The sequence below is a fragment of the Drosophila subobscura genome, chromosome A (assembly GCF_008121235.1).
Source record: "Drosophila subobscura isolate 14011-0131.10 chromosome A, UCBerk_Dsub_1.0, whole genome shotgun sequence".
Lineage (NCBI taxonomy): Eukaryota > Metazoa > Arthropoda > Insecta > Diptera > Drosophilidae > Drosophila > Drosophila subobscura.
In genome coordinates, this window is record NC_048530.1 from 23,191,241 (window position 1) to 23,214,097 (window position 22,857).

The following is a 22,857-nucleotide window of genomic DNA, read 5'->3' on the forward strand; positions in this document are numbered from 1 at the left end:
TCCTCCTTTCCGGCCAGGTATGCAATTGTTTTCGGCCAGAAACAGAAAAGAGAAAATATATATTTTCAATTGAAAGCGTGCCAGCATAGATTGGCTTCCAAGTCTAACACCAAGTCGATCTGGCAGAGCAAGTCAGAGTGGCCAGGCACGTAGACCACTGCCACTGCCACTGTAACTGCCACTGTAACTGCTACTGCCACGTAGTCAAAAACTAAAAATAAATTTACGTTTGCATGTGTGATGCGGAATCTATTCAGCTGCACTCGGGGAAACTTGGCAGCGGGCTTCCCAATGCAATTTGAGAATTGGAAAATAAATGCCAGATACTGTGGATGCTTTGGAGGATTCTTCATGCTTCGTTTTTGTTTTTTCTCAGTGCATGAGATGGCCAGAACCTACATATGTAGCTGCTGCTTGCCATGCAGTTTGCACGCCCTTGATTGCGGTGTGATTTTTTGGATATTTTCAGTTATTAAGCGAGTCAATGCTGCACTTGTGGTATATGTTATTCATGCCAAATGGAAAACCGACTGACTGATGGCGGCGCACCACTTGACTTTGACGTGACTTTGGTTCGCCCGAGGTGGGAATATGCACATACAGACATTCGCATGCATAAGTACCATACATATATGTACATATAAATATGCATGTACATACATATACACACTGTATACCCGTATTCAACTGAAGATGGATAATGAAACAGGTGCACAGTTGTGCTTTAAATCAGAGTCACGCGCTATGATTGATCAGGGGCGTTACACCTGAGAGCTTGAGAGACTGTCTGACTGATGTCCAGCTGGGCGAAGCCTGGGGAGTGGGTTGCAGAACTAATATCCAGGTGATGTCTTCGATGTGACACCCAGAAGTGTGTGCGCTCTTCTACTGAATCTACTGAATCTACTGAATCCGCTCAGATTTACTTTTAACTTGCACATTAAAGGATAGTCGTCCGTGCCTTTGTCGTGAAAGGAAATTTGAATTTGCCCCAAACCCTCCCACTCATCCGCAGGTAGCGACAGCGACAGCCAAGTTTGATAGTTTTTTGATGACTAAACGTTATTGTGGCCGCCATGACCATCCATTTGTAATGATAATCCGCAAAGTGAGTTTCCATTTCGATTCCGTTTGGCGTCTGCCAGGTGTTCCCGAGTAACGGTAGTCTGTGAGCAAATTGCAGCGGGTAGGGCGCGGGGGCGGGAGTGAAGTGGGAGTGGAGAGTGTGGTTGTGGATGTGCTGTGCATAGGTATGTGAGTGTGAGTGTGAATGTGAATGTGAAGGGATAAGTGGAGCTGGCGGTAATCGAATGGAAATGCGAATGCGAATGCGATTGCGAATGCAAATGCAGCTAGAGTCAAAGGCGCTTGATCAGAGTCATTAATTTGATTTGAGTGTGATTTGCTGGCGGGGAGTCCGCGGAGTTCGCTGCTAAGTGAATTCAATGAATAATGCAACAAGAGGCAGAATCATCAATCCAACTATCCTGCAGACATCCCGCTAACATGCTCGCAGCTCTCTGCCCTCTCTGCCCCCTCTGTCTCCCGTTTGCTCAATGCAATTACACAATTTGCTAAATTACAAGAGCAAAAGTGACTTTAGCAACAATTTTCGTCACAGAGGCACATACAAAGATATCGCAAAAGCTCACATGCATACACATACACATGTACATATGTATGTATCTATGTACGCACTTGTATGCAAGGACGTTATCAGATAGATGCACACATGCATAGAGGAAAGGGGGAAAATGTTAGCTAGATGCAGGAAGTCGTATCGACGGCACCCAAGGCAGACAAGTTGGAAGCAGCAAAGGAAGCCCGAGCTCATGATTCGACCCTCCTCACGGGCAGAGGGGAGCCCTACTCCAACGCCCACACATACTGCAGCAGCATCCTGCTGCACATAGTAATCAAATTATCAGTTATGCCAACTGACAGTTGTCTCCTGCTCCCTGCTCCCTGCCCCCTGCCCCGGCAAACGATGTTTTGAGATCCAATTACAAATTATATTAAGAGTTTTCAATTTGCCAGAGCACATCACAGATAAGCAATCGGATATCCAACGAATTGGACGGGTCCCGAAGCTCGAGACTGGCTAATGGGTGGGAGTGGCTGCCGAAGATGAGGAGAGATGGCTTAAAAACTGAAATACCCAGAAAACTCGTTTGTACCCACTTGTGGAGCGATTTTGTGTACGGTCAATGGATGATTTGCTTCTGGGAAAAACCTGGGAAATGCGATCCAAGAAGCTCTTGGCTGGGCAAGACACCATTAAATGCATTTTCTTTGTTTGGGACTTTGAGCGTTGTTTCAACAGGGTCACATTTCTGGACTGCATAAGCAGATTCGCCAACTCCTTGGGTAAACACCAACCCATGATGTCGCATATTTACCTCGTTAAACAAACATAATTAAGTAATTTCAACCAAGAGCGCACTCAATTCGGAGCTCGGAATGCAATCAGGAAAGCCACAGAGCTACAAAACCACTCGAATAACGCAATTAGTGAATAATCCGGTTGAGCCTTCGCCACACCCACAACCCCAAGCCACAGCCCACAACCAGTGTTGCGTACTGCTGCATTTGCATTGTTCTGGACTTTGGCTCAAGTCGCTACAAAGGGTTACATTTAAGGATACAGCTGCTGCAGGCGCAGCTCCAATGAGCAGGAACCCACCGCGTAATGAGCTCCAAATCAATGCTGCTCTTGGAGCCGAAGTATCTCGAATGGCACATCATATTGTGGCGCACTTCAGGGCACCGCAACACTCTCGCACACACACACCGACACGTGATTTCATTTTCTCTTGTTTCGCTTGCCAATGGTAACGGCTACGGCTACGGCTTCGGCTGCCCCGAAAAAGCCTTTCGTCATAATCATAAAAAACTGCTTAGCACTTTATTTGCCACAGCTGCCGGACCACGCAGCCACACGCACGCGGCAAGCCAAAGATTTATTGCCACTTGCACATTAAGTAAATAAGCAGATTTCGACGTCTCGACGTCTCGACGTGGCTGCGCCCTTTGTAGGCCCAAGAGTCTTTCCGGCTGCAAATCGCATAGGATGCCGAAAAAAGCTTCACAGGCTTAGCCTTTCCTCATTGAAATCTGTTCCGAATCTGTGATCCGTATAACTATTTCTGGGGGTGATAAAGTCGCCGCTACACCAATTGCTCGACAAAAGCAAAATTTTGTTTAAAAAAAAATTAAAAAAATGAAATCTCGCAAGTCTATCAGAATAAGTGGGTTTTGGTTCGAGCGTAAATAAAAAGTGCAATTCTGTCGAGTAGTGCAGTTAATCAAAACAATCAATTCTGCTGCATGGAAATCATTTGTGCCCTGAGTTAGAGCCGCTTCAAGCATGTGCAGGCTTCGGTGAGCGGATGGAAACAGTTCAATATTCAGGCGACAGTCTGGGGTATCTCTGCTTTTTTATTGCCCGCTCAGACAAGTGAGCAGTCCATTCAGGACTGTCTCAGGACCACTGTCCACGCGGGGCGTTGGGTGTGTGTGTGTATCTGGGATACTTTGATTGCAGCAAAACGGGATCGTTAAATCAAAGCAACGATTCCAGCACGCGTTTGCCTATTTCCATGATAAATGGCCAGGGCCAAGGACAAGAACAAGGCCATCCAGTAGTCCTTATAAGTACCCAGCACCAAGGGGTACGGTACTCAGGGGGGGCACGTTCGCTTCTGTCTGCATTTGATTGGCATTTTGGCATAATTGTATGTTAATAGCTCAACAGCTGGCGATTGCAAGCGGCCCACCAAAGTGGCTAATATCAAATTTATTTCCAATGCTAAAGCACATGCAAGCGCACACACGAATTCAGACACCAACATACACATTCACACACATTCACACACACACACATTCACACACACAGAGCAAAGCTTAATGCTGTTGTCATACGCGCTTATGAGCTTGACCTTGACATTGGCAGTGGAAACGCTGATAAACTAAGCCCTAATCCACTGGCATTATGTACATTCGGCACTTTGCCAGCAGACAGCCCAGCAGCAGCAGCAGCAGCCATCGAAACAAAAGCAGCGACAGAGAACATCATTCGGGGGGAGTACAGCCGCCAGCCCGCCAGCCCGCCCACCCTGGCTCGATGCCCAGCCATCTGTGTCTTTCATAAAAGCAAGGCCCGAAAATGGGGGAGGTCCAGGAGTGGCTCAGGACCGAACTGGGGGCCCAGACTGGAGCAAAACAATGCCGGAATAAAAAGAAAGTGAAAGAGATTCAGAAGAGGAAGAAAAGAAAAGAAAAGAGAAGCCAAATACCAACAGCGAGAAAGAGCGAAATAAAATCAATTTTCATTGTAATTGGCAACTTAAAGGCTTAAGCCGTGGCTATTTCTATTATTGAACTGCCCCGATTCCGATTGCTTCTGGATCTGGATCTGGCTTTGGCTCTGGCTCTGGCTCTGGCTCTGTGCCTGTCTCCGCCCCTGGCTCCGGGCTTAAGGCAGGGGGAAAGAAGCTTCAGCTAGGAGTCCAAGCGCCAGAACAATCCTGCATCAGTGGAGCAGTAGCTGTGCCAGAAGGGGGAAACTTCTCTGGGAGTCAATGGACGACAATCTTAACTAATTGTTGCATAATTTTGTTTGCTTTTTGCTTGCTTTTACATTGATTTGGCCCACTGTGCTGTGGCGCAGCTGCATGGCACACAGTACTCGGGCAGTAGCTCGCACATTGGCTGGAAATGCACTTTACCTGCACTTCATTTCACTTTGAAGCCGGCTCCGGTCCGTCCATCTTCTCTGACTGTCTGACTGTCGGACGGGCGACTTGGCTCATTCTATTTGGTTTGCTGTCGCTGGCGGGGACCATTAATTTATGGCTTTGACTGTACGACGCTGCTTGGCCCGGTTTCATCTTCATCTTCTGTCGTGAAGGACTGTGTCTGGCTCCCCTTCTGGCTTCTGCTTCTGGCTTCTGCTTTTACTTTTGCTTGAGCTCCTTTAACGCATTATCCACGCTTATTGTCGTATATCAAATTTAATGGTGCTGCTCGCCGACAACTTCCTGAGCGGCTTTAATGGCGTTCGCATGTCTTAAATGTGTTTTAAAGGGTCATCCGCAGACACCAGTCCCCAGTCCCCAGTCCCCAGCCGCTTTCGGCCTCCGTTCTCCGTTCTCCGTTGACAGGCCAGACGTCAGCGCCCATATGCCGTTCAGGGTCGAGAGGCGCTGGAAGGGGTGGCACAAGTCTCAGGGGGCTGGATCAGATCAGACACCATTGCCTCCTGTTCATCAATCAACATTCAAATTGACACCCCCAATGCCTAAGAAACTGTTTAGCCATTCGATCAAGTCCCTGGCAGCGGGACATTCCCAACAAAAATTCCCATCAAAATAGACTTCAATTTGAGTTGAACTCGAATGGGACTCCAAACGGACTTCAAAATGTGCCCAAAATGAATGGAGAATCTCTTGCGGAATCGCTCGTGGAACGTCTCTGTTCACCTGAAAGTTCAATGGCAACCTTTTCATTTTTTGTAAGCTATTGCAGAGCTGCTTTTCAACTGTCACTTCTTCCCGGTGTTGTCTTTGCCGCGATTCCCGGGAGCTAGGAGGCCCAAGTACAAAATGAAGTTGTCGCGTGTCGCGTGTCGCTGGTGCTGGTGCTGGTGCTGGTGCTGATGATGACATGTCGTCGATGTCGACGACGATGGAAATGGCAATGGAAATGCCAATGACGCTGATTCAAAAATGTTCTCGTGTTGAAAATCGAACAATTTTCTGGCAAGATTGAAAACGCTGCGAGTCCCCGAGTCATGCCCCTCGCTCCAACAGTTCTTTGGGCCTGCTGTTGGCACTGCTGTCCTTGGCTCAGACATCAAATTATGCTAATAAGGTAAGGACTGAGCGAGTGGGCGAGTGGGCGCGTGGGCGAGCAACAATGAGCCGCGTCGCGTCTACTGGGTAATCGATTGCCTTTCAGCCGGGGAGGAGACGAATGGAAAGCGTGTGCAAAATGGAAGCGAACTACAACAGATTTCGTATGTGGCACACACAAACCTCTACCAGTAACGGATTCTTATTATTAATCAGAAAGTTTGCGTACAATTAGCATCCATATTCAATATCAACACTTGGGGCACAATCTGTCCCCACCCCTCTTTCGGCCACGGATAGAGTGGATTCTCCTAAATCTCACTGATTGTTGAAGAAGTCCAAGAAATTTCGGTGAACGAAGGTCTGGCCCAGTCATGTGCAATATTTTCGATGTCGCATCGATGCACACCAGATGCCATGCACTCTGCCCTGGAAGGCTACTTCAAGATACTTTTTGTACCCAAATGTTGCCACACCCACACCCACACCCACACCCACACTCACACACAAACACATGGAGGGAGAGCGAGATGGTAGATGGGAGATGGGAGATGTACATTCACGGACATCGATGATGTGCAAATTCCCATCAAACAAAACATGTAATAAAAGTAAAATTTGTCAAGAGAATTGACTGCATTTTTATGGCGAAGAACAACATTGTGGCCAGAGGGTGGGTGGCTGTGGCATGTGGCACAAGTGGGTGGGGCCTGCCCGTACAGCAGGCGGCGTGGTGAGGGGAACATCAATTTATGCCGCAGATAAAGCATGAAAATGTCATTGCAATGCATCACAGAGCAGCCAGCTTTGGGGGCGTCGATGGGGTGGGGCGACAGTGGGCGGTGGGCGGTGGGCGGTGCTCTACGAGAGTGAGAGGTTCATCATCCATCTGGGAGTTGGAAGCGGAAGCGGAAAGCGGAAAGCGGAAAGCCGTGATCACGGTGGGATGGATAGTGTGCTCGTGCCACATATGTGGCACATAAGACCGGTGCCATCTAAATTGACAGTGTCATCAGTTTTGAAGTGTTGCCATCGCTCTGGGGTTGCTTGCTGCTGGTGGGATGGTGGGGGAGTTGGCCGAGGAGTCCTAGAGGGGGTTGCTGGCTGTTCGAGTGGGGGACTGCACGGTCATGCTTCAAAAATTGCTGGCAATTTGTACACGATGTTTTTGGGAGTACAGGGACTACTTGAGCTGAATGAAGATGAGCCTAGAGGGGGGAGTTCACCCTGCTAAGAGTTCACCCTGTAAGCCCAGAGAGATATATAGTTACATAAGTCAACAGAAATTACTGGGAAATACACAGCACACATGCACACACAAATACTTACGAGGATGTCAAGACATTTACCCTTTTCCTGCCAATACAAATGCTAAATAAAACATCTAATTGCAGCCTTTTAGAGGGACTTCTCGCAAGGGTAGTCCCCTTTTAAGCTTCAGCTGGGGACTTGCCCTGGATTCGTCGTTTAAGCAGAGACACCGGAACCCGCTTTGCATTATCTTTGGAAGCTTTCATCAAGCTGTTGAAGCGGCCCGCAGAGGGCCAGGGCCAGAGATCCAGAGAACCAGGACAAAAAATGAAATCTAAACATTTAGCTGGCGGCCGGGCCGAGCTCCCATCCGTTTGCCTCTGCATTTGCCTGTGAAAGCACCCGCCCAACCGCCCAACCGCCCAACCGCCCAACCCCCCATCCGCCCGCTCTTTCCAGGTAATTACTTAATGTAAATGAAAGCCCGGGGCTCAACGTTCTTGGACTACAAATTGCATTCATTTGGCGACGGCGACGGCGACATCCAACAAAGTTGTCTCTCCACTGAGGAGCAGTTTAACCAGCAGCAAAGGGAATGGGAATGGGAATGGGAATGCGAATGGATATAATGATGTGGATGTGGATGTGGATGTGGATAAGAAGATTGTTGACATACTTTAGTCTCGGCAATGAATGGCAATAATCGTAGGTTAAACTGAGAACCCCAGCCCTAGGTCCCAGTCCACAGTCCCCAGTGCCCCTTAGTTCTATTCCCAAAAGCACTTAGAATGTTGAGTAATGATGCGGGCACAAAAATCACGCACTCCCATTGCAAAAACAAAAGCAGAAGCAGAAGCAAAGGCAGCGGCAGCGGCATAGGCGGAGGTGGCCCTACGACTATTTGGGAGAGAGACTCTGCAACACGTCAGCGGCAGCGTCTCGTGCTCCATTTGCTGGCATTTATATGTGTCAGCGTGTCAGGTCCGTCATCAATCACATTTTCAGTTATTTGTCAGTTGAATATACTCGTAGCCCGTAGCCCGTAGCCCGTAGCCCGTAGCTGTACCCTTACCCGTATGTGCGTCTTGGGAAACCCGAATCTGAATCTGGGTCCAGGGTCCTGGGCACGCCTAAGGAGCCCCTGACATTTATGACTTGCCACCAAGGAATAGCCCCAGCTCCACAGCACACCACACTCCATCTTTTAGTCTGCGTCCGCCTCCTACTTCGTCTTCGTCTTCGTCTTCGTCTCCATCCTGCTGCTGTTCCTCTTCCTGCTCCGTGTCCTGCTCTGAGTCACGCTTCTGCTCGGCTTCTGGCCCCGGGATATGCGGCTTCTCCCGCTCCTGCCCCTGCTCCTGCTCTTGCTCCTGCTCCTGGGCTAATGTCAATTTGTGTATCTGGCCCCGCTGCAGTTCCTTTCTGCTGCAGTGTCAACCATTTGTCTTGCTTACAACAAACTTTTGCCTAAAAAAGCTGCAGAATCGGGGGAGGTCAAGTCGCTCTGGGTTCGCGTATTAGACACAGAAACAAACAAGAAGAACTTACTATGCAGTGGTGTGGGGTAAAGGGTGCCACACTTCGTAGGGTAATTCGATCCCAACCCAGGCTGGTTCAAGCCAAAGGTGAGTTTTACATGTTCGGCTCTTTCTTTATGCCGTTGCTGCCTTGCCTTGCCACCTTTCCACTTCAGCATCGATTTCAAAAGCATAAAAACAATCCCGCGATCCGCGTTTGTGTGAGGTCGTCTCTTTTTGTTAACACGTTATTTTTAGCCCGAAAAGTAAATTAAAAAATTATGCAAAAATATTGTGTTATTCTTCTGTTTTCGCTTTCGCTTTCGTTTTTGTTTTGTTTTGTTTTGTTTTTGTTTTTGTTTTGTTGTTGCTGTGTTTTTGCGTTGTCCTGAAGCAGAAAGAGAGAAGACAAACACGAGCACAACTAAATAAATAAACAAAGAATTGTGTAAAAAAGTTTTTAAATATATGCGGATGCACGCACGCCTCGGCCCGGTGCCTGGGAAGGGGTGTTCGTACGCACAGGGAACTGGAACTGGAACTGGAGATGAGAATGAGAATGAGAATGAGAATGAAAATGGAAATGGAACGGGACACTCTTTGCATATGAAAATGAGTTTTGTTTGTTCTCACAACAAGACTCAACTGTTTTTCCATCAATTTTCATCATGCCTGCGTCGCCTGCCAAAGCTCCAATACTCGTAATAAATCCAATTAGGAACGCCCAACGGGAGGAACTATCAGACGGTATTACGGCCAACATTTGACATTTTGATGGGCCAGCGGCCTGCTGAATAAAAAATTACAAAACTATAAAGGACAACAACTATGAAGACTCCGAAAGACTGGCACTCCGAATACCCTACGGCAAAGTGGAGCGTACAGAAAAAAGCAGAGCCACCCCAGCTTCTTCTCACTTAAGATTTAGTTGGTGTTTCGCTGCACTATGGACCCATAGCCTAGGGATTTTAGGATGGAATCACGACCGATGGCCAGCAGTGGCGAGTTTCCAGTTTCCAGCTTCCAGTTTGATGAGTCTGATTAAGTCCACGCGTAAAACCGAATATGGCGACCTTCGACTCTCAATCGATTCCAGTTGCCTTCAAATTGAATATATTACAGAGTTTTTTCCGTGCGGAATCGCAAAATGTAAACCCAAATGGAAATGATATTTCAATTCGCAGAAACCGAGGCAGATGTCAATCAAATAATTCAATAAACAGCCTCGCGATACGTGAGTCTCGCTTCAGATAGCTTCTGTTTGTCGTGGGGTATACGAATGTGTCTCAGTGTCAGGACTCCACAGGATGTGGATAGATATATGTATATGGGGGAGTGGCAGTGCATAGTTTGGACTCCTCTCCATTTGCCTAATGATCTTCGCAGGCTGCCTGGGCCTATGTTTGTCCCCCAAACTCATTTGCAGCTAATTACATTTTTACAACAATTTGTCAGCGCCAAGTTGTTCCAAGTCGGGTCACATACAACTTTTCATTACCGACTCATTACGCGGCCTTGGCAAGGGCAAGGGCAAGGGCAAGAGCAACGGGAACGGGAACGGGAACGCCGTTGATGCTTCTTCCTTCTGATGCTTTTGGGGTCCTTCGTCGTTGCCATCTAATTTCATTTCCGTGGCGCAATCAGCGGACGTAGTTTTCAAGCATCCTGCAGTCTGTTCGCAGTGTCTCTGTCTCGCTAGGAAATTAAATTGTAAGCACTATCCGGGATAGGAGACGCCATCGTTTCGGGAGCAACACATTTTGGGCAACGATCCCACTCTGTTGGGCCCCCAATTTCCGTTCGAAAGAGCACTTTATAATTATGTATGTGCGCAGGAACATAGAACATAAATATCTATGTATCTATGTATCTATGTATCTATGTACATGTATGTGTTCGTGCATGTCTGAGGCTGTAGCCTCCGTCTAGACATGCGGAGGGACACTTCTGAGTCGTTATCTGTCATTCGCATGCAGTTCCAGCCTGTGTCCTTCCTGGGTCCCTTTTCTGGGCGGATGTTTGATAATTCTCTGCCCTCTGGCCATCGCTGCAGCATTGTGTGAACAAATTTGCAGCTTGTCGGAGCGATGGGGTTAAATGTATATCAGAGCAACAGGCATGGCAGCTGCCCGCCCCCCCAGCTATGGGTCACACAGGGCTGTAGTGCTGTGCCATGAAAAGAGGCTTTTAATTGAGTTATTTGAGCATCGTAGTGCGTGCACTGGCACCTGACGTGTGGCATAGAGGTCCGAGTCAGCAATGACTCGTTCATCTAACGTTTCGAATATTACAACTGCTCGCAGACAGTCTCGAGTCAATGTTGTGTGACAGAGCACATTGAAACCGATTTGATTTATAGGTTATCGCAAAGAGGCTCCTGCGTGGCTCCTGCGTGGCTCCTGCGTGGCTCCTGCGTGGCTGCCTGGCGTGTGGTGCGTGTGAGCAAAGTCAAACTTGAATGTGCGAGGAATCCAGCGATGGGATGGAGCCAGCGTATTTATCCGTAGTCATGGGACATACGAAACGCGACTCGCCCTGACACCGCCACTTGACTCACATCGGCATCATAATATGTCAGCCACTTTCGCACCCATCCAGCCATCCAGCCATCCGCAGCAACTACCCTTTGCACCCAGCTATTTGTATGCCCTGCAACTCCCTTCCCTTCCCTTCCCTTCCCTTCCCTTCCTCCCGACAGTGTGTGGCAAGTGGCGCAGCGACATTTGGTCGGCTTACGCTAAGTGAAACACGAGAAGTCCCACTTTGTGCCACCGACTCGAGGGCCCGTGCAGGGGAGTGGCTCAGAGTGGGGTTTATCTCCGTCTCTTATCCTTGCTTTAGTACACGCGCCAGGCGTTGCACACAGCTTCACAGACGCAGACACAGACACAGCCACACATTGTTATTCTTTGTGTCTGGTTCCGAGGTTCGTCCCCCTGGGGAACTTTGCTTTGTTGCAGCTCTGTTGTCCTGTCACCTGCTGCCCGCCGAATGGCCATAAAGAAGGACAACCCCAGCCCTAGCCCCCAGCCCAGCATCGTTTGCCAACTGTTTCCGCTGCAACCTGTTCCATTAGCCTGACAGCCAGCCCTGCCCAGCCCCGTCCAGTACTTCCGTCCTGCAGTGTTCACCAGTGTAAATATGAAAATTGCACTTGCCACTTTATGCTCAAATGCAAATTTTGTTGGACCACACCGCACCACACCGCACCGCACTCTTCTTTGCTCTGCCACGTGTATGTGGAGCGGGCTTAATCAAATTAGAAAACATTAGCAACTAACTGGACTCTAACTGGATTACGATGCTGCACTGCAGAATGTGTGGCATGGCACTCACCAGGCGGTGGGCGGTGGGCGGTGGTCTGTGGTGCGCCCTGCGCCCGCCGAGCGTGAAATTAAATAACGCCAGAGAAACACACCAGAACACACACACACACACTCGCACGCATGTGGAATCCAGCAAATGTCTAATTCCATTTAAATATTTACAACTGCATTTAGAAAAGGTCAGAGCAAAGGTCGCGCGAGTAATCCAGTGGGAGGATGTGGATGTGGATGTGGATGTGGATGAGGATGGATGCCACTTAACAGGCTCCAGTGGTGAAAGGTCTAAGCTGTGATTAAACCCACGTCCACTCAACAGCCACGGACAAAGGTAATCGGATCGGCTCTAGGTGCAGGATTTACTTGAATGTCTGTACGTAAATTTGTGTAGTCACATTTTACCAGTTAAACAGGTCGGACAGGAGCCACCGGCCTGCACCTTTCAGCATATTCAGAATGTTTATGCATGCACAGGCACAGGCCCGCCAATAATTGAAAGGGATTGAAAGGGAAATCGCAATGGGAAACCGCATTGACCCTCCAGCGATGTGGCCATGCAGACATAATGTAAATTCATTTCATTCATGTGCGAGAACTCGTAGTTCCCATTGAATTCACGAATAACGGGTTCAATGGGTTCAATGGGTTGCGGATTGTTCGGCATTTGCCGCTTATAAAAACCGTCCATCAGCAGCCTCCACCCAGAATGCTCAAGCCATTGATAATTGGAATAGTTGTGGATATTCCCACGGAGTGATATAGATTTCAAAAAGTTTTAATCACTGCACTAATGGGACTCACCATCGTATCGTGGCGGCACCTTCGACAAGAATTGATTGGAGTAGTTGCGAAAGTTGGGATTCATTTTCGGGGAAATTGATGGCTAAATGTCTTAAAATGTTAAAAGAAGAGTCGGGAGGGCCTTGGGTTGTGGGGGGTTTTCAGGGTTGCCGATTAGGTGTAGGGCCTTGGTCTAATCCTTGATGACGATGGGCTGGTTGCGGCACTTGCGAGCTCCGCCACCCTGGACATTGCCACTGCAGCGCCACTGGCTGGTGCGGATCCATTGGTTGGACTGGCGGACACAGTTCCTGCGGCTTGCCTCGCAGCGGGTCTGCACGATGCAGGCACCCTGGCGATCCTTCCAGCAGCCGGCGATGTTGTCGTCGATGCACTTACGCCTGCGGCACTCGCGCACCCGCTTGGAGTCCGAGGAACGGGGCGCCTGGGTGCGAATGCGCTTGGCGCACTGGCCGCTGACGCCGCTGCCGCCCAGGATGTTGCGGCAGCGGGTGGTGCAGCTCGCCTTGAGCGGTGCCAGGCCAGAGTCGCGGCGGCGGCAGTTCAGCTCGCGGAGGCGGCAGGGCCGCAGCTTGGTGCAGGTGTTGCTGCGTGGATCCCGCACGCAGAGCAGCCTGGGGCTGTTCAGGTCCCGGATGGTGCAGCGGCCCTCGCAGGGGCGACGACCATCGCCATCGCCATCGGCCTGAATGGCCACCACCAGGACGACGACGAGCAGAAGGCAAATGCTGAGCTTGGACATGATGCGATTGATTGAGTGTTCGTTTGGTGTGTGAATCTTCTGTTTAATCGACTGCTGGAGCTGCTCGCCTGATTGATGCCGTTCTGCTGGCGGCGCTGCGTATTTATAGCTCCATCGATCGCCTGCACCCATGCCACCTGCCACAGCTGTTCTGTTGTTTGCCCCGCGGCTTTTGTTGCAACCGATCAATGGGATATCGTCCGAAATCTGGCACTCAATCCACAACAATTTGACTCCACTTGGTGGGGGTTTCTCGTCAAAAGCGGGCCTAAAACTGCTCTAGACTTTCATTAAAGAAAAACTCTACTTTGTGCCGATCGTGAGTGAATCTCCGATGCTCCAGTTATTCAACAGCTGTCCCTGGCGCTGGGGTCAATGCCTCGCTGTGTGTTGCACAATGGCAGAGCCGACGCGTGCCGTAGATGGATTGTGTGGAGAGTTCCCTTCCAGGCAATTGTTGGCATCGCTCCCCTTGCTGGTATAAATAGGCAGGGCGGTGGGCCCAGAAGGCATCAGAGCCAACAGCTCCTTCAGCAGAGTCCAGCCAGCTAATAGCCAGAGAGCAAGATGCACAGCAATCAACTGACACTGATCTTTGGTAAGGATGGAGATACTCTGAAGGATCCAGCACAGGATGAGGCAAGAGTTTTTGCTTTTCTCTAACCACAGGAGCGGCCCTCATTTGTGTGGCCAGCGGCCTCACCACCGTCACCCCGCGGACAACCACAAGGCGGTCCGTCAGCACCCTGCCGCCGATCAGCATCCGACCATGGCCCTGCTCCCCGCCAGCAGTCTGTGCCCGCACCAGCCCCAGGGTATGTGGCAGGACGCCGCAGGGCGATTGCCAGCGCTTCAACAACATCTGCGACCTCATCCAGGCCAATCGGGTGGGCAATCCTGCCGGCATCCGGCACACCCGCGACATTGACTGCAGGACCGTGCGCGCCGTCGGAGCCGCCCACAGGCGCGCCTGCTGGGTGGCCTGCCCCGCACGCCCCCGACTCTGCAGGAGAACCCCGCCCAGGCAGGAAATTTGCGTCCGCTCGCGCAACAACCGGGAGTGCAAGATCCTGGCCAACACCTGTCAGCTCCGCAACCAGAACTGCAACAGCCAGCCCCGCAACAGTGAGTACCGCCACCTCTTTGATATCCACCACGAGCATCCCGCCCGACAATCCATGCCCAATCCATCCTTCCAGACTGGCTGCGCACGGACAAGCGTCGCTGCGGAGAGATGCAGGTGGGCGACAAGCAGCGGCCCTGCATCAACCTCCCGAACACCACCAGGCGCCCAATCAGCAGGCGCACCACCACTCCCCGCCCCACCAGCAGGCGCACGACCACTCCCCGCCCCACCACCTCGGCTGCCTGATGGAGTTCCATAAATATCAATGTGTATAAAAGCACCTTTCTTTTCATACCCTTCATTTTTGTAATAAACATTTGAGACTTCAACCGAAAGACCGCTTGGTGGTATCGATGCTTCGAGGTTCGCATGTTTCCTCGGAACACCGCTAGTCATAAAAGGCATTAGACAATCCCTGCCAGTTCCTTTGGCTACTTAGCCAACAAGCCTTCGGAGCAAAGGGACTCATCTCGTGTCGATTGTGGCCAGGTGCACATCGATCTCAAAACACATATTTATTACTCAAGATACGGATCTGGAGTGGAATCGCTGGGTGGGTCTCTGTCCCTATTTTGAATTGCCATCGAGCCTGGAGGGCGATCCCTGTGGCTGGCACATTTGTCTCGATTCCGTACTTCTATTTGTGTCGAGTTCCAGGTATCATTAACTGTACAATGTCCCCGCATCGACTGCCTAGCTATGGAAAGCTAAATCCCCACTAATGACCGTCGTTGACTTTTTTGTTTGCATTGCCCCAGACAACGCGGGGGCAGGGGCAGGGGCAGGAGATGGGATGGGATGGGATGGAGCTGGAAACGTAATAACAACTCAAATTACAATTGTATGGCGGAGGGAGGGTCCCAGTCGATGGGAGTTCACTTTTATTTGGCCGAGTTCCGGGAATCCTGGAAGCGGACCCAACTTTTCAGGAAGCGCTAATTAATTGATGGATGGCAGGCCAAATTGAGTGAAATTGCATATTCAAGTGCGGCGTGTGGAGGAGGGGAAAGGCATCGAACAGGAGACGCGAGTGTTGTGTACTCATAAGACAGCATGTGGCATGTGGTATGAGGTATGAGGCATGCGGCATTGTGTTTTGGATTTCATTTCGAGCTGAAAGTTATTGAATTACACACACTACACATACTCGTGCGCACGGTGTCCGGGCAACAGGCCAAAGTTCTGCAAATTACTTGCAACATCTCCGCAACACTGGAAACAACAATCATCATCAACGCGAACTTGTCGCGAACTGTGGCAGGAAGGATGTGGCTGCGATTGTGGCAGGGGCTTTCTGGTTGCTGGTTGCTGGCTGCTGGCTGCTGGCACCCCGACAAGGCTCGAATAACTTTCCCGGTAACTTGTACAAGTCACCAGCACAGTGCCGAAACTTCTTGTTGCTGTTCTTGTTTCCCCCGGAGGCTGTGTGGCCATTGCCATGGCTGCTTTAATTAAAACACTCCACTCCCTTAATCAAACCAAATTCGAATCACACAAATCCAGTTGTGGTCGAGCCTCTGTGTTTGCTCAACACAGGTGGGAGCTACCCACGTACATATGTATGTACATATGTATGTATGTAGGTGTGTCTGTCTTCAGTATCGTTTGCTCATAAAGTAGCTTTTCCATCGTGGTTCTGAACATCTTCGGCGTTCAGGAAATGTGTCCCAATTGCTCGAATTATCCACGCTATTCCTGTGCAGCCTGTTAAGTGGCGCGAACATATTTCATTTGTATTCAAATTGTGTTGGATCTGCTCCTATTGTAATTTATATCTCCACTCTTCTATTTGCTTGTGTTCCTGTTTGGGTTTCTTCCCAATGCCACTTCAGCTTTGCCCTCCAATCTGTTCGATTCTGCATGGCAATCCAAGTGAGTGGCAATCATCTCCAACTGTTGAACACTTGGCCGACACCGTTTGTCATTTCGTTGCAGCATAATGAATGCGAATGAAGGCGAAACGTTGAGGCACCACGCCCACATTCCAACATGTGCTCAGCTAATTGTGGACAGCAGCAGCAGCGCAGCAGTTATTAGAGCTAATTGCGTTGATTCATAAATTAGGAACACCTTTGGGCTGTGTGTGTGGGTTGAGTGTGTCCATTCCTGGGTTGCGTGCGGTGAGCCATGTGCCATGTAGGGGACAGCCACAGTTACATCTAGGGGCAGTCCAGGCTAATGGCCGACCACTGCCTGTTCGGGGTGGGTGTGGGTGGGGGTGTGGGTGTGGGAGTCCCGTACCCCTGTGGTGTGGTGTGCGCACCACCCTCGAGCTCCATGCATGTGAATGGAGTCCTTAATTCATGAACCAAACACAAATCCCATGTCGGATCGAAAGTGCGGGTCATAATTTGGCACTTGGAAACCAAGCTGTGGCAAGGAGAGGTGTCAGTGTGGCGCAATCTGCAGAGTCACCGCATGCCCCGACGACACTCGGCCACAATACGCGATTGTCATGCCTTGGACTATTTCCGAACGATGGATGACGGGCAGTTATCGCGACCATGACTGCCCTTTTTCCTACAATCCAAACTTATCATTAGCAATAATAGCGGAAAATTGATTCGAGCCCAGAACCAAATGGGTACGCAAGTGGCTGGTGTCCACAGTGTTCTATTGAAATGTAATCCAAAGGGCTTGGTAGGAGGTTCAATTCAATTTGAACTACGAAATGCAAAAGGTTGGGACACGAGAGATCCCTCTGGCCCTCGCAGCAAATTGCTAAATTACAAAATGAGCGAACCATAAACATAAACCATACACCATAAACCATAAACTAAAACGGAATGCCTGAAACGACGGCCAAATGGCACATTTCTTTCGCAATTAAACATCAAAACCCGACAGGCCGCAAAAATGTTCAGGCAAACCGCTGACAAATGAACGAAGGAGCAGCAGCAGCAGCAGCAGCAGCAGTAACAACCACAATAGTAACAGGTCGCATTTATTTAAATTAAAAAAAAGGAACAGTCTCGGAATGGGAGGCATGTTCCTTTGGTCTCTCCGCCCCAGCACAGGAACAAAATAAATAATAAACAGAAACAGAAACAGAAACACAGAAAAAATACAGAGAGTTTGTTCTAAGTCCTAGACCTTCAAATGGCTGGCAAATTATTTAAAATGTTGCTCGTACTTGTATGTGGAGTATATGGTATTTGGTTGGAGATTTGCCTTTTATTTGCACAAAAAACATTTAACATATTTTAGCATAATTTGTTTGCATTAGGTAGTTCCAGCTTCGCAGTTATGCGGTTTGTGTTTGTAGCAAATGAAGTTCAGCCCAACAAGAATGGCGACAATTAATTGTAAATCAACAGACAATCAGCGGACCGCAGGGCAGATGTGGTTTCCCCGAGCTTCTGCCAGGCCCGAGGGCAGGACTCGGAAACTCTCAAGTGTTTAGATTTAATAATGAGGCAGGCTTACAGCTGCAAGGACACTTTTTAAAGCATACAGAAAGATCTGAAGCCTGTTCAGCAAGTACATACTTATAAGACAAAGAGGATTCCGGGGCAGCAGAGGGACAACCACCAGAGCACCAAACCTCAGGTCTCCAGGCATTTGACACTCCTTCTCCTATGTTCAATTTATCGACTAGAAGCTGTGGCCGGCGTTGAATGTTTTCTGCAAGTAGTTCATTGACTACATTTGAATCCACTTTAGAATGTATTCACTGCATTTGGATTCAGAGTCAGCGACCAAAAGCTAATTAGCTGGACCGACTCCAGGCAGATGGCCATCTTCATTGTTGATGTGTGAATGTAAATTCAATTAGAAAAGGCTGAAAAAGGGCAACTGAAATACCCAATTGCCTTTGATTACAAGAATACGAAACACATAAGGGATATATGTACATATATGTACATATGTACATATGTATGTATGTACTTTTACTCGTGTGTACATCTGCCGATACTTGGGTCTTATGAGGGGGCTTAGCAAAGACCCAAACACATGCCAGTACGCACGGATTCACACGGAGGAGGAGGAGGACAGAGGGGCGGGAAGGACGGGGGAGCAAGAGCAAGAGCAAGAGCAAGAGCCAGAGATATAGACAGGCATAAGCCACACACAGCATTAAATTGGCATTAGGTCGGGGCCAGGCAGTGGACCAGTGGACCAGTGGACCAACAGACCGACTGGGCTTCGCCCCCAATCGGATTGAAGTTGAATGCTTGTTGTTGTTGCTCCTTGGCCTGGCCCCTGGACCAGTGAACAGCTGGTAGGAAGGGGACTCCAGTGAATGATTCGTGGTTGATGTGGGCCCAGGGCAGGGGCAGGGGCAGGGACTGGGGGATATACCATAACATGCCACATTGTCGCTTTGACTTTTATTTATTTTGTTAGACGCATTTTGAAAAGCCAATAAGCAGCTTTCTGATTGATTATCTGTTGCCCTCTCATTGTCTACTCTCCTCCCATCTGCCATCGCCCATCGCCCATCGCCCATCTCCTCTACTCATCACTCGTGATGCTCGCCTGTGTGTGCGTGTCTGCTCATGTGTGTGTTTGGAGGGCGTCAATCAATTTTGAGTGAAATAAATGAGGCTTGTACAGCCTTTCCTTCCCGTTTTCCTGCAGCCTTTTAGCTCACCCGAAAAAGGCTTAAAATTGTAAATTCCTTGGTGTTGTTTCCTCCCTCATTTGCTCCAGCAGGCATTATAAATTGCTGCCATATCATCCAAGCCAAGGCCAAGGAATCCTGGCATCCCGCTTACCGCTTACCGCTTACCGCTCCAGGCTCAATAGCCTACAAAATTGTATCAGATCTGTGAGCCTCTATTTCCACACACATATGGTGAACGTTTCTCGTTTTTCTTTCATGTTTTCAAGAGTGGCAATACTCTTTAATCAATACAAACTATTACTAAGATTCGACTTGAGATTACTTGTATTATTAGTGTAAGCAACCGCGACTGCTGGCCCCCACCTGTGGGGAGTCCTTCTAGCTCTCTTCTTCTGGCATGCGGAGAAGCTGCCACACTTATCGCTAGGTCAGCGCCAGTCGTCTCTGGCCATTTCCAACACTTTTCCTGAGAGTCAAAGTTTCCCACTCCTCCTCCATATGCGTGTCGTTGAAAAGTTTCGAACTCCCAAATGCAGAATGCAGAATGCAAAAGTGTTTTCCTTCCACTTTGCAGCTGCACACTTCTACAGCAAACTTTCCCCAAGCAAAATACCGAAAAAAAGCGACAAATCCAACACGTTTTTGTTGTTCACATTCGTAGTACATGAATATGTTGTACATCTTTACCTACATATGTATGTATGTACGAGAATTAGTGGAAAGTTTTGGAACTACTTCGGGGGCAAATGGGAGGGCATCAACTGGAGTACTCAGTACAGTTGTGTGTCAACTGGCGGGTCAAGTGCTGTGATATCATTGGAAATTTGCCAAGCATTCAAGCCCGTTTTGCCAGATTCGAAGACGCTTTCCAATACACTTGAATGTACCCAACTGAATCAGCGTAATTAATGCTGTTATTACTTGTAGCAGATTCATTATCCGGTTGATCAGTTCTGTCCCAAATGCAAGCCCCATTGCAGCGGAGAAGCTATCAGATGCCTCTGGATGCCGGAGATGAGCACTCGGTCGATCAGTGATCTTGATTTCGCAGGGCAGAGACTGCTCTGCCATGCGGGGCGGGCTTCCCCGCCGCGAGCCGCAGACCCAGCCAGCACGTATGATCTGGAGATAACCCCCAAACATAACCTCGCCGTGAAACAGCTCTGGAAAGTGTCGCGCAAACAATCGACTCAGTTCGAGAGCGAGTCTCGGTCACGATGCGTGCGATCGAGTGGCTGCTGCTGATGACAATCCTCTCTGGCCCGTGGCCGTGCCTGTGTCTGGGCTTGCGGGACCAGCTGCCGAATTCCTTGAGGCGCCACATGAACCGTTCGGCGAACCCCTGCACAGATTTCTACGAGTATGCCTGCGGCAACTGGATGCGGACGCATCAGGATCGACCCTACAGCAGCTTGATCGGCAAGCTGGACCACGTGTATCACGGGAAGCTGGCCAAGCTGCTGGAACAGCCGACGACGCCAGGCGCCCCCGAGGAGCACCGCTTCGAGCGACTGCTGCGGGACTATTATACCGCCTGCCGGACTCCACTCGGGGCGACGCCCTCGGCGGAGTTCATGCTGAGGTTGTGCCGGATGGTCGAAGTGGATGGCAACAGTCTGTCCGTGGCCCTGACGGCCCTCTTCCAGGCTGACGTTCTTCTAGAGATCAACGAGAGCAATCTGCCCGCAGTTTGGGCGAGCCTCATCCTACGCCCCTCGGCCGAGGGCGACCGAAACGCGTCCTTGTACCAGCCCCTGAGCCGCGAGGAGTTCGACCAGCTCTGGCGCATTCTACCCGCCCCGGAGGAGAGCCCCGAAAAGGTGTGGCAAAAGGTGAAGGACCTGGAGGAGGCGATCACCGCCCAGATCAAGCCCGAGGAGGCTGCGCGCTGGGCAACGAACCCAAAAGATACGGGCACCCAGACCCAGGTGCTGTTCCCGGTGCCGGCCCACTGGATGCTGCCGTGGCCCACTTACGAGACGGGCATTCTTTACGTTACGCATCTGTCGCACCACCTGGCCAGCCAGCCGCCGCGCTTCCTCCTCCACTACCTGCTCCTCCGCTCGCTGCACCGCGATGCCGAGCGGGCGCCCTGGAGCTTCACCCGGCTGGAGTGTGCTGCCCAGGCCCGGTTGTTCGTCACCCATGCGGCCGTCTGGCTGGTGGAGCAACACCATCCCCACCTGCAGGCCAATGGCACGCTGCAGATGCTATTCGGAGAGCTGAAGAAGCAATTTGGACTGAAAGTGCGGGCCAATCGGAACAAGTTCTCGGCGGCCACACAGCGCTTTCTGCTCGAGAAGCTGGGGAGGATGAGCCTGCGGCTGAGCATCCTGCCCAGCCCGGGGGTCGTGGAGTCTGTGGAGTCTGTGGAGCAGCGCTTGGAGCAGCACTACCGGAAGCTACGGATCAACGCCTCCGACTACTTTGGCAACCTGCTGGCCGTAATGGAGCACTCGAGGCGCCAGGAGGAGAGTCCGGACGCCAAGTACGACCTGCAGCCGGTCAAGGTGCACGGCTACGGCAGCTATGCCTCGCCCTTCTTTATGCCCAGGGCGAACGCGCTGCTCGTGCCACTCTCCCTGCTGGAGGCGCCCCTCTTCCGACCCGGCCAGCGCCAGGTGCTCACCTACAGCTCGCTGGGCTTCATCCTGGGCCACGAGCTCTCGCACGGCTTTGCGCCCGTCGATGTGCACTTCGATGCGCTCGGTCGGCCCAACAGGTCCAAGAGCAAATCCATGCTCACGAGTCGACGCTACCTGTCCCAGGCACTCTGCCTGCAACGCCGTCACGGCCCCTTCTTCGCCGACGAGAAGTTTGCCGATCTGAATGGCCTCGATCTGGCCTACGGTGCGTACTTCGAGGCGGGCGCGGGCGCGGGCGACGAGCCTGGCAGGGGCACGCCGGCCCAGAAGCAGCTCTTCTTTTTCAACTTTGCGCAATTCTTCTGCTCGGACGACAAGAACCTGGAGGACAGCGAGGAGCACGGCAGCGATAGGCTGCGCGTCAACGATGCCATGGCCAGCTTCGATCCCTTCCGCCAGGCCTACGGCTGCAAGTCGGTGCGAAGTGGCACAAGGTCACGCTGCCAGTTGTATTGACATGGACAACACCAACAGCTAACCCGAACCGAGGATGTGATCTATGACCCAGAGAATATTTAGTTGTCTAGATCACCAGATCGTTCATAGATAAGCTCTAGATTGAGTGGCTTTCAGTTTCTGTGTCCCAACATTTCCCCCACGAGAGCGTGAGCGGTGGACAGGTCTGCGGATTTCGTAAGAACTGCAACGCACAAGAGTTGGTGTGACATTTAAATCGTTTATTTATTCAATATTGGATGCACCATCAAAATAAATACATTATGTATGTACATTTGTTAGTGTGTGTGTGTGTGTGTGTATGTACAAAAGCAAACAAAAAAGGAACAGAACGAGTCCGAGAACTGTACTCAGAGTAATCAGATGAAATGAAACCCTCGTGCAGCTGCTGCCACGAATTACGAGAACGAGTATACATATATGTACATATGTAGTACATACATACAGTACATACACATGTACATATGCAGTATGTAGACGTAGTAAAAGTAGTTAACACATTCCATTCAGACAGACAATTGTTAGCAATGGTTGTACGAGAGTTCTCGCAGTGTTTTGTTTCCTCTGTTTTTATTAG

General features: G+C 50.2%; 3 protein-coding genes across 3 annotated transcripts; 2 read left to right on the top strand and 1 right to left on the bottom strand.

Moving 5' to 3' along the window:
• Window positions 1-12,881: 12,881 nt before the first annotated feature.
• On the bottom strand, window positions 12,882-13,548 carry LOC117896518. The gene has a single exon (XM_034804890.1). It carries the CDS (start codon window positions 13,484-13,486, stop codon window positions 12,917-12,919), a length of 570 nt encoding a protein of 189 aa, XP_034660781.1. The 5' UTR covers window positions 13,487-13,548; the 3' UTR covers window positions 12,882-12,916.
• Window positions 13,549-13,939: 391 nt separating this feature from the next.
• Window positions 13,940-14,816, top strand: LOC117903270 (the record flags this gene model as incomplete). The annotated part of the gene is made up of 3 exons (XM_034815173.1): window positions 13,940-14,084; window positions 14,156-14,611; window positions 14,686-14,816. Coding segments are annotated over exons 1-3 (618 nt in total), but the record flags the coding sequence as incomplete, so codon positions are not given.
• A 5,580-nt stretch (window positions 14,817-20,396) lies between these two features.
• On the top strand, window positions 20,397-22,280 carry LOC117903271 (endothelin-converting enzyme-like 1). The gene has a single exon (XM_034815174.1). It carries the CDS (start codon window positions 20,397-20,399, stop codon window positions 22,278-22,280), a length of 1,884 nt encoding a protein of 627 aa, XP_034671065.1.
• The last annotated feature ends 577 nt before the right edge of the window (window positions 22,281-22,857 follow it).

What these genes read in the sequence shown, in the direction of transcription:
- LOC117896518 (XM_034804890.1), bottom strand. Translation starts at nt 13,486, where the DNA reads ATGTCCAAGCTCAGCATTTGCCTTCTGCTCGTCGTCGTCCTGGTGGTG.
- LOC117903271 (XM_034815174.1), top strand. Translation starts at nt 20,397, where the DNA reads ATGCGTGCGATCGAGTGGCTGCTGCTGATGACAATCCTCTCTGGCCCG.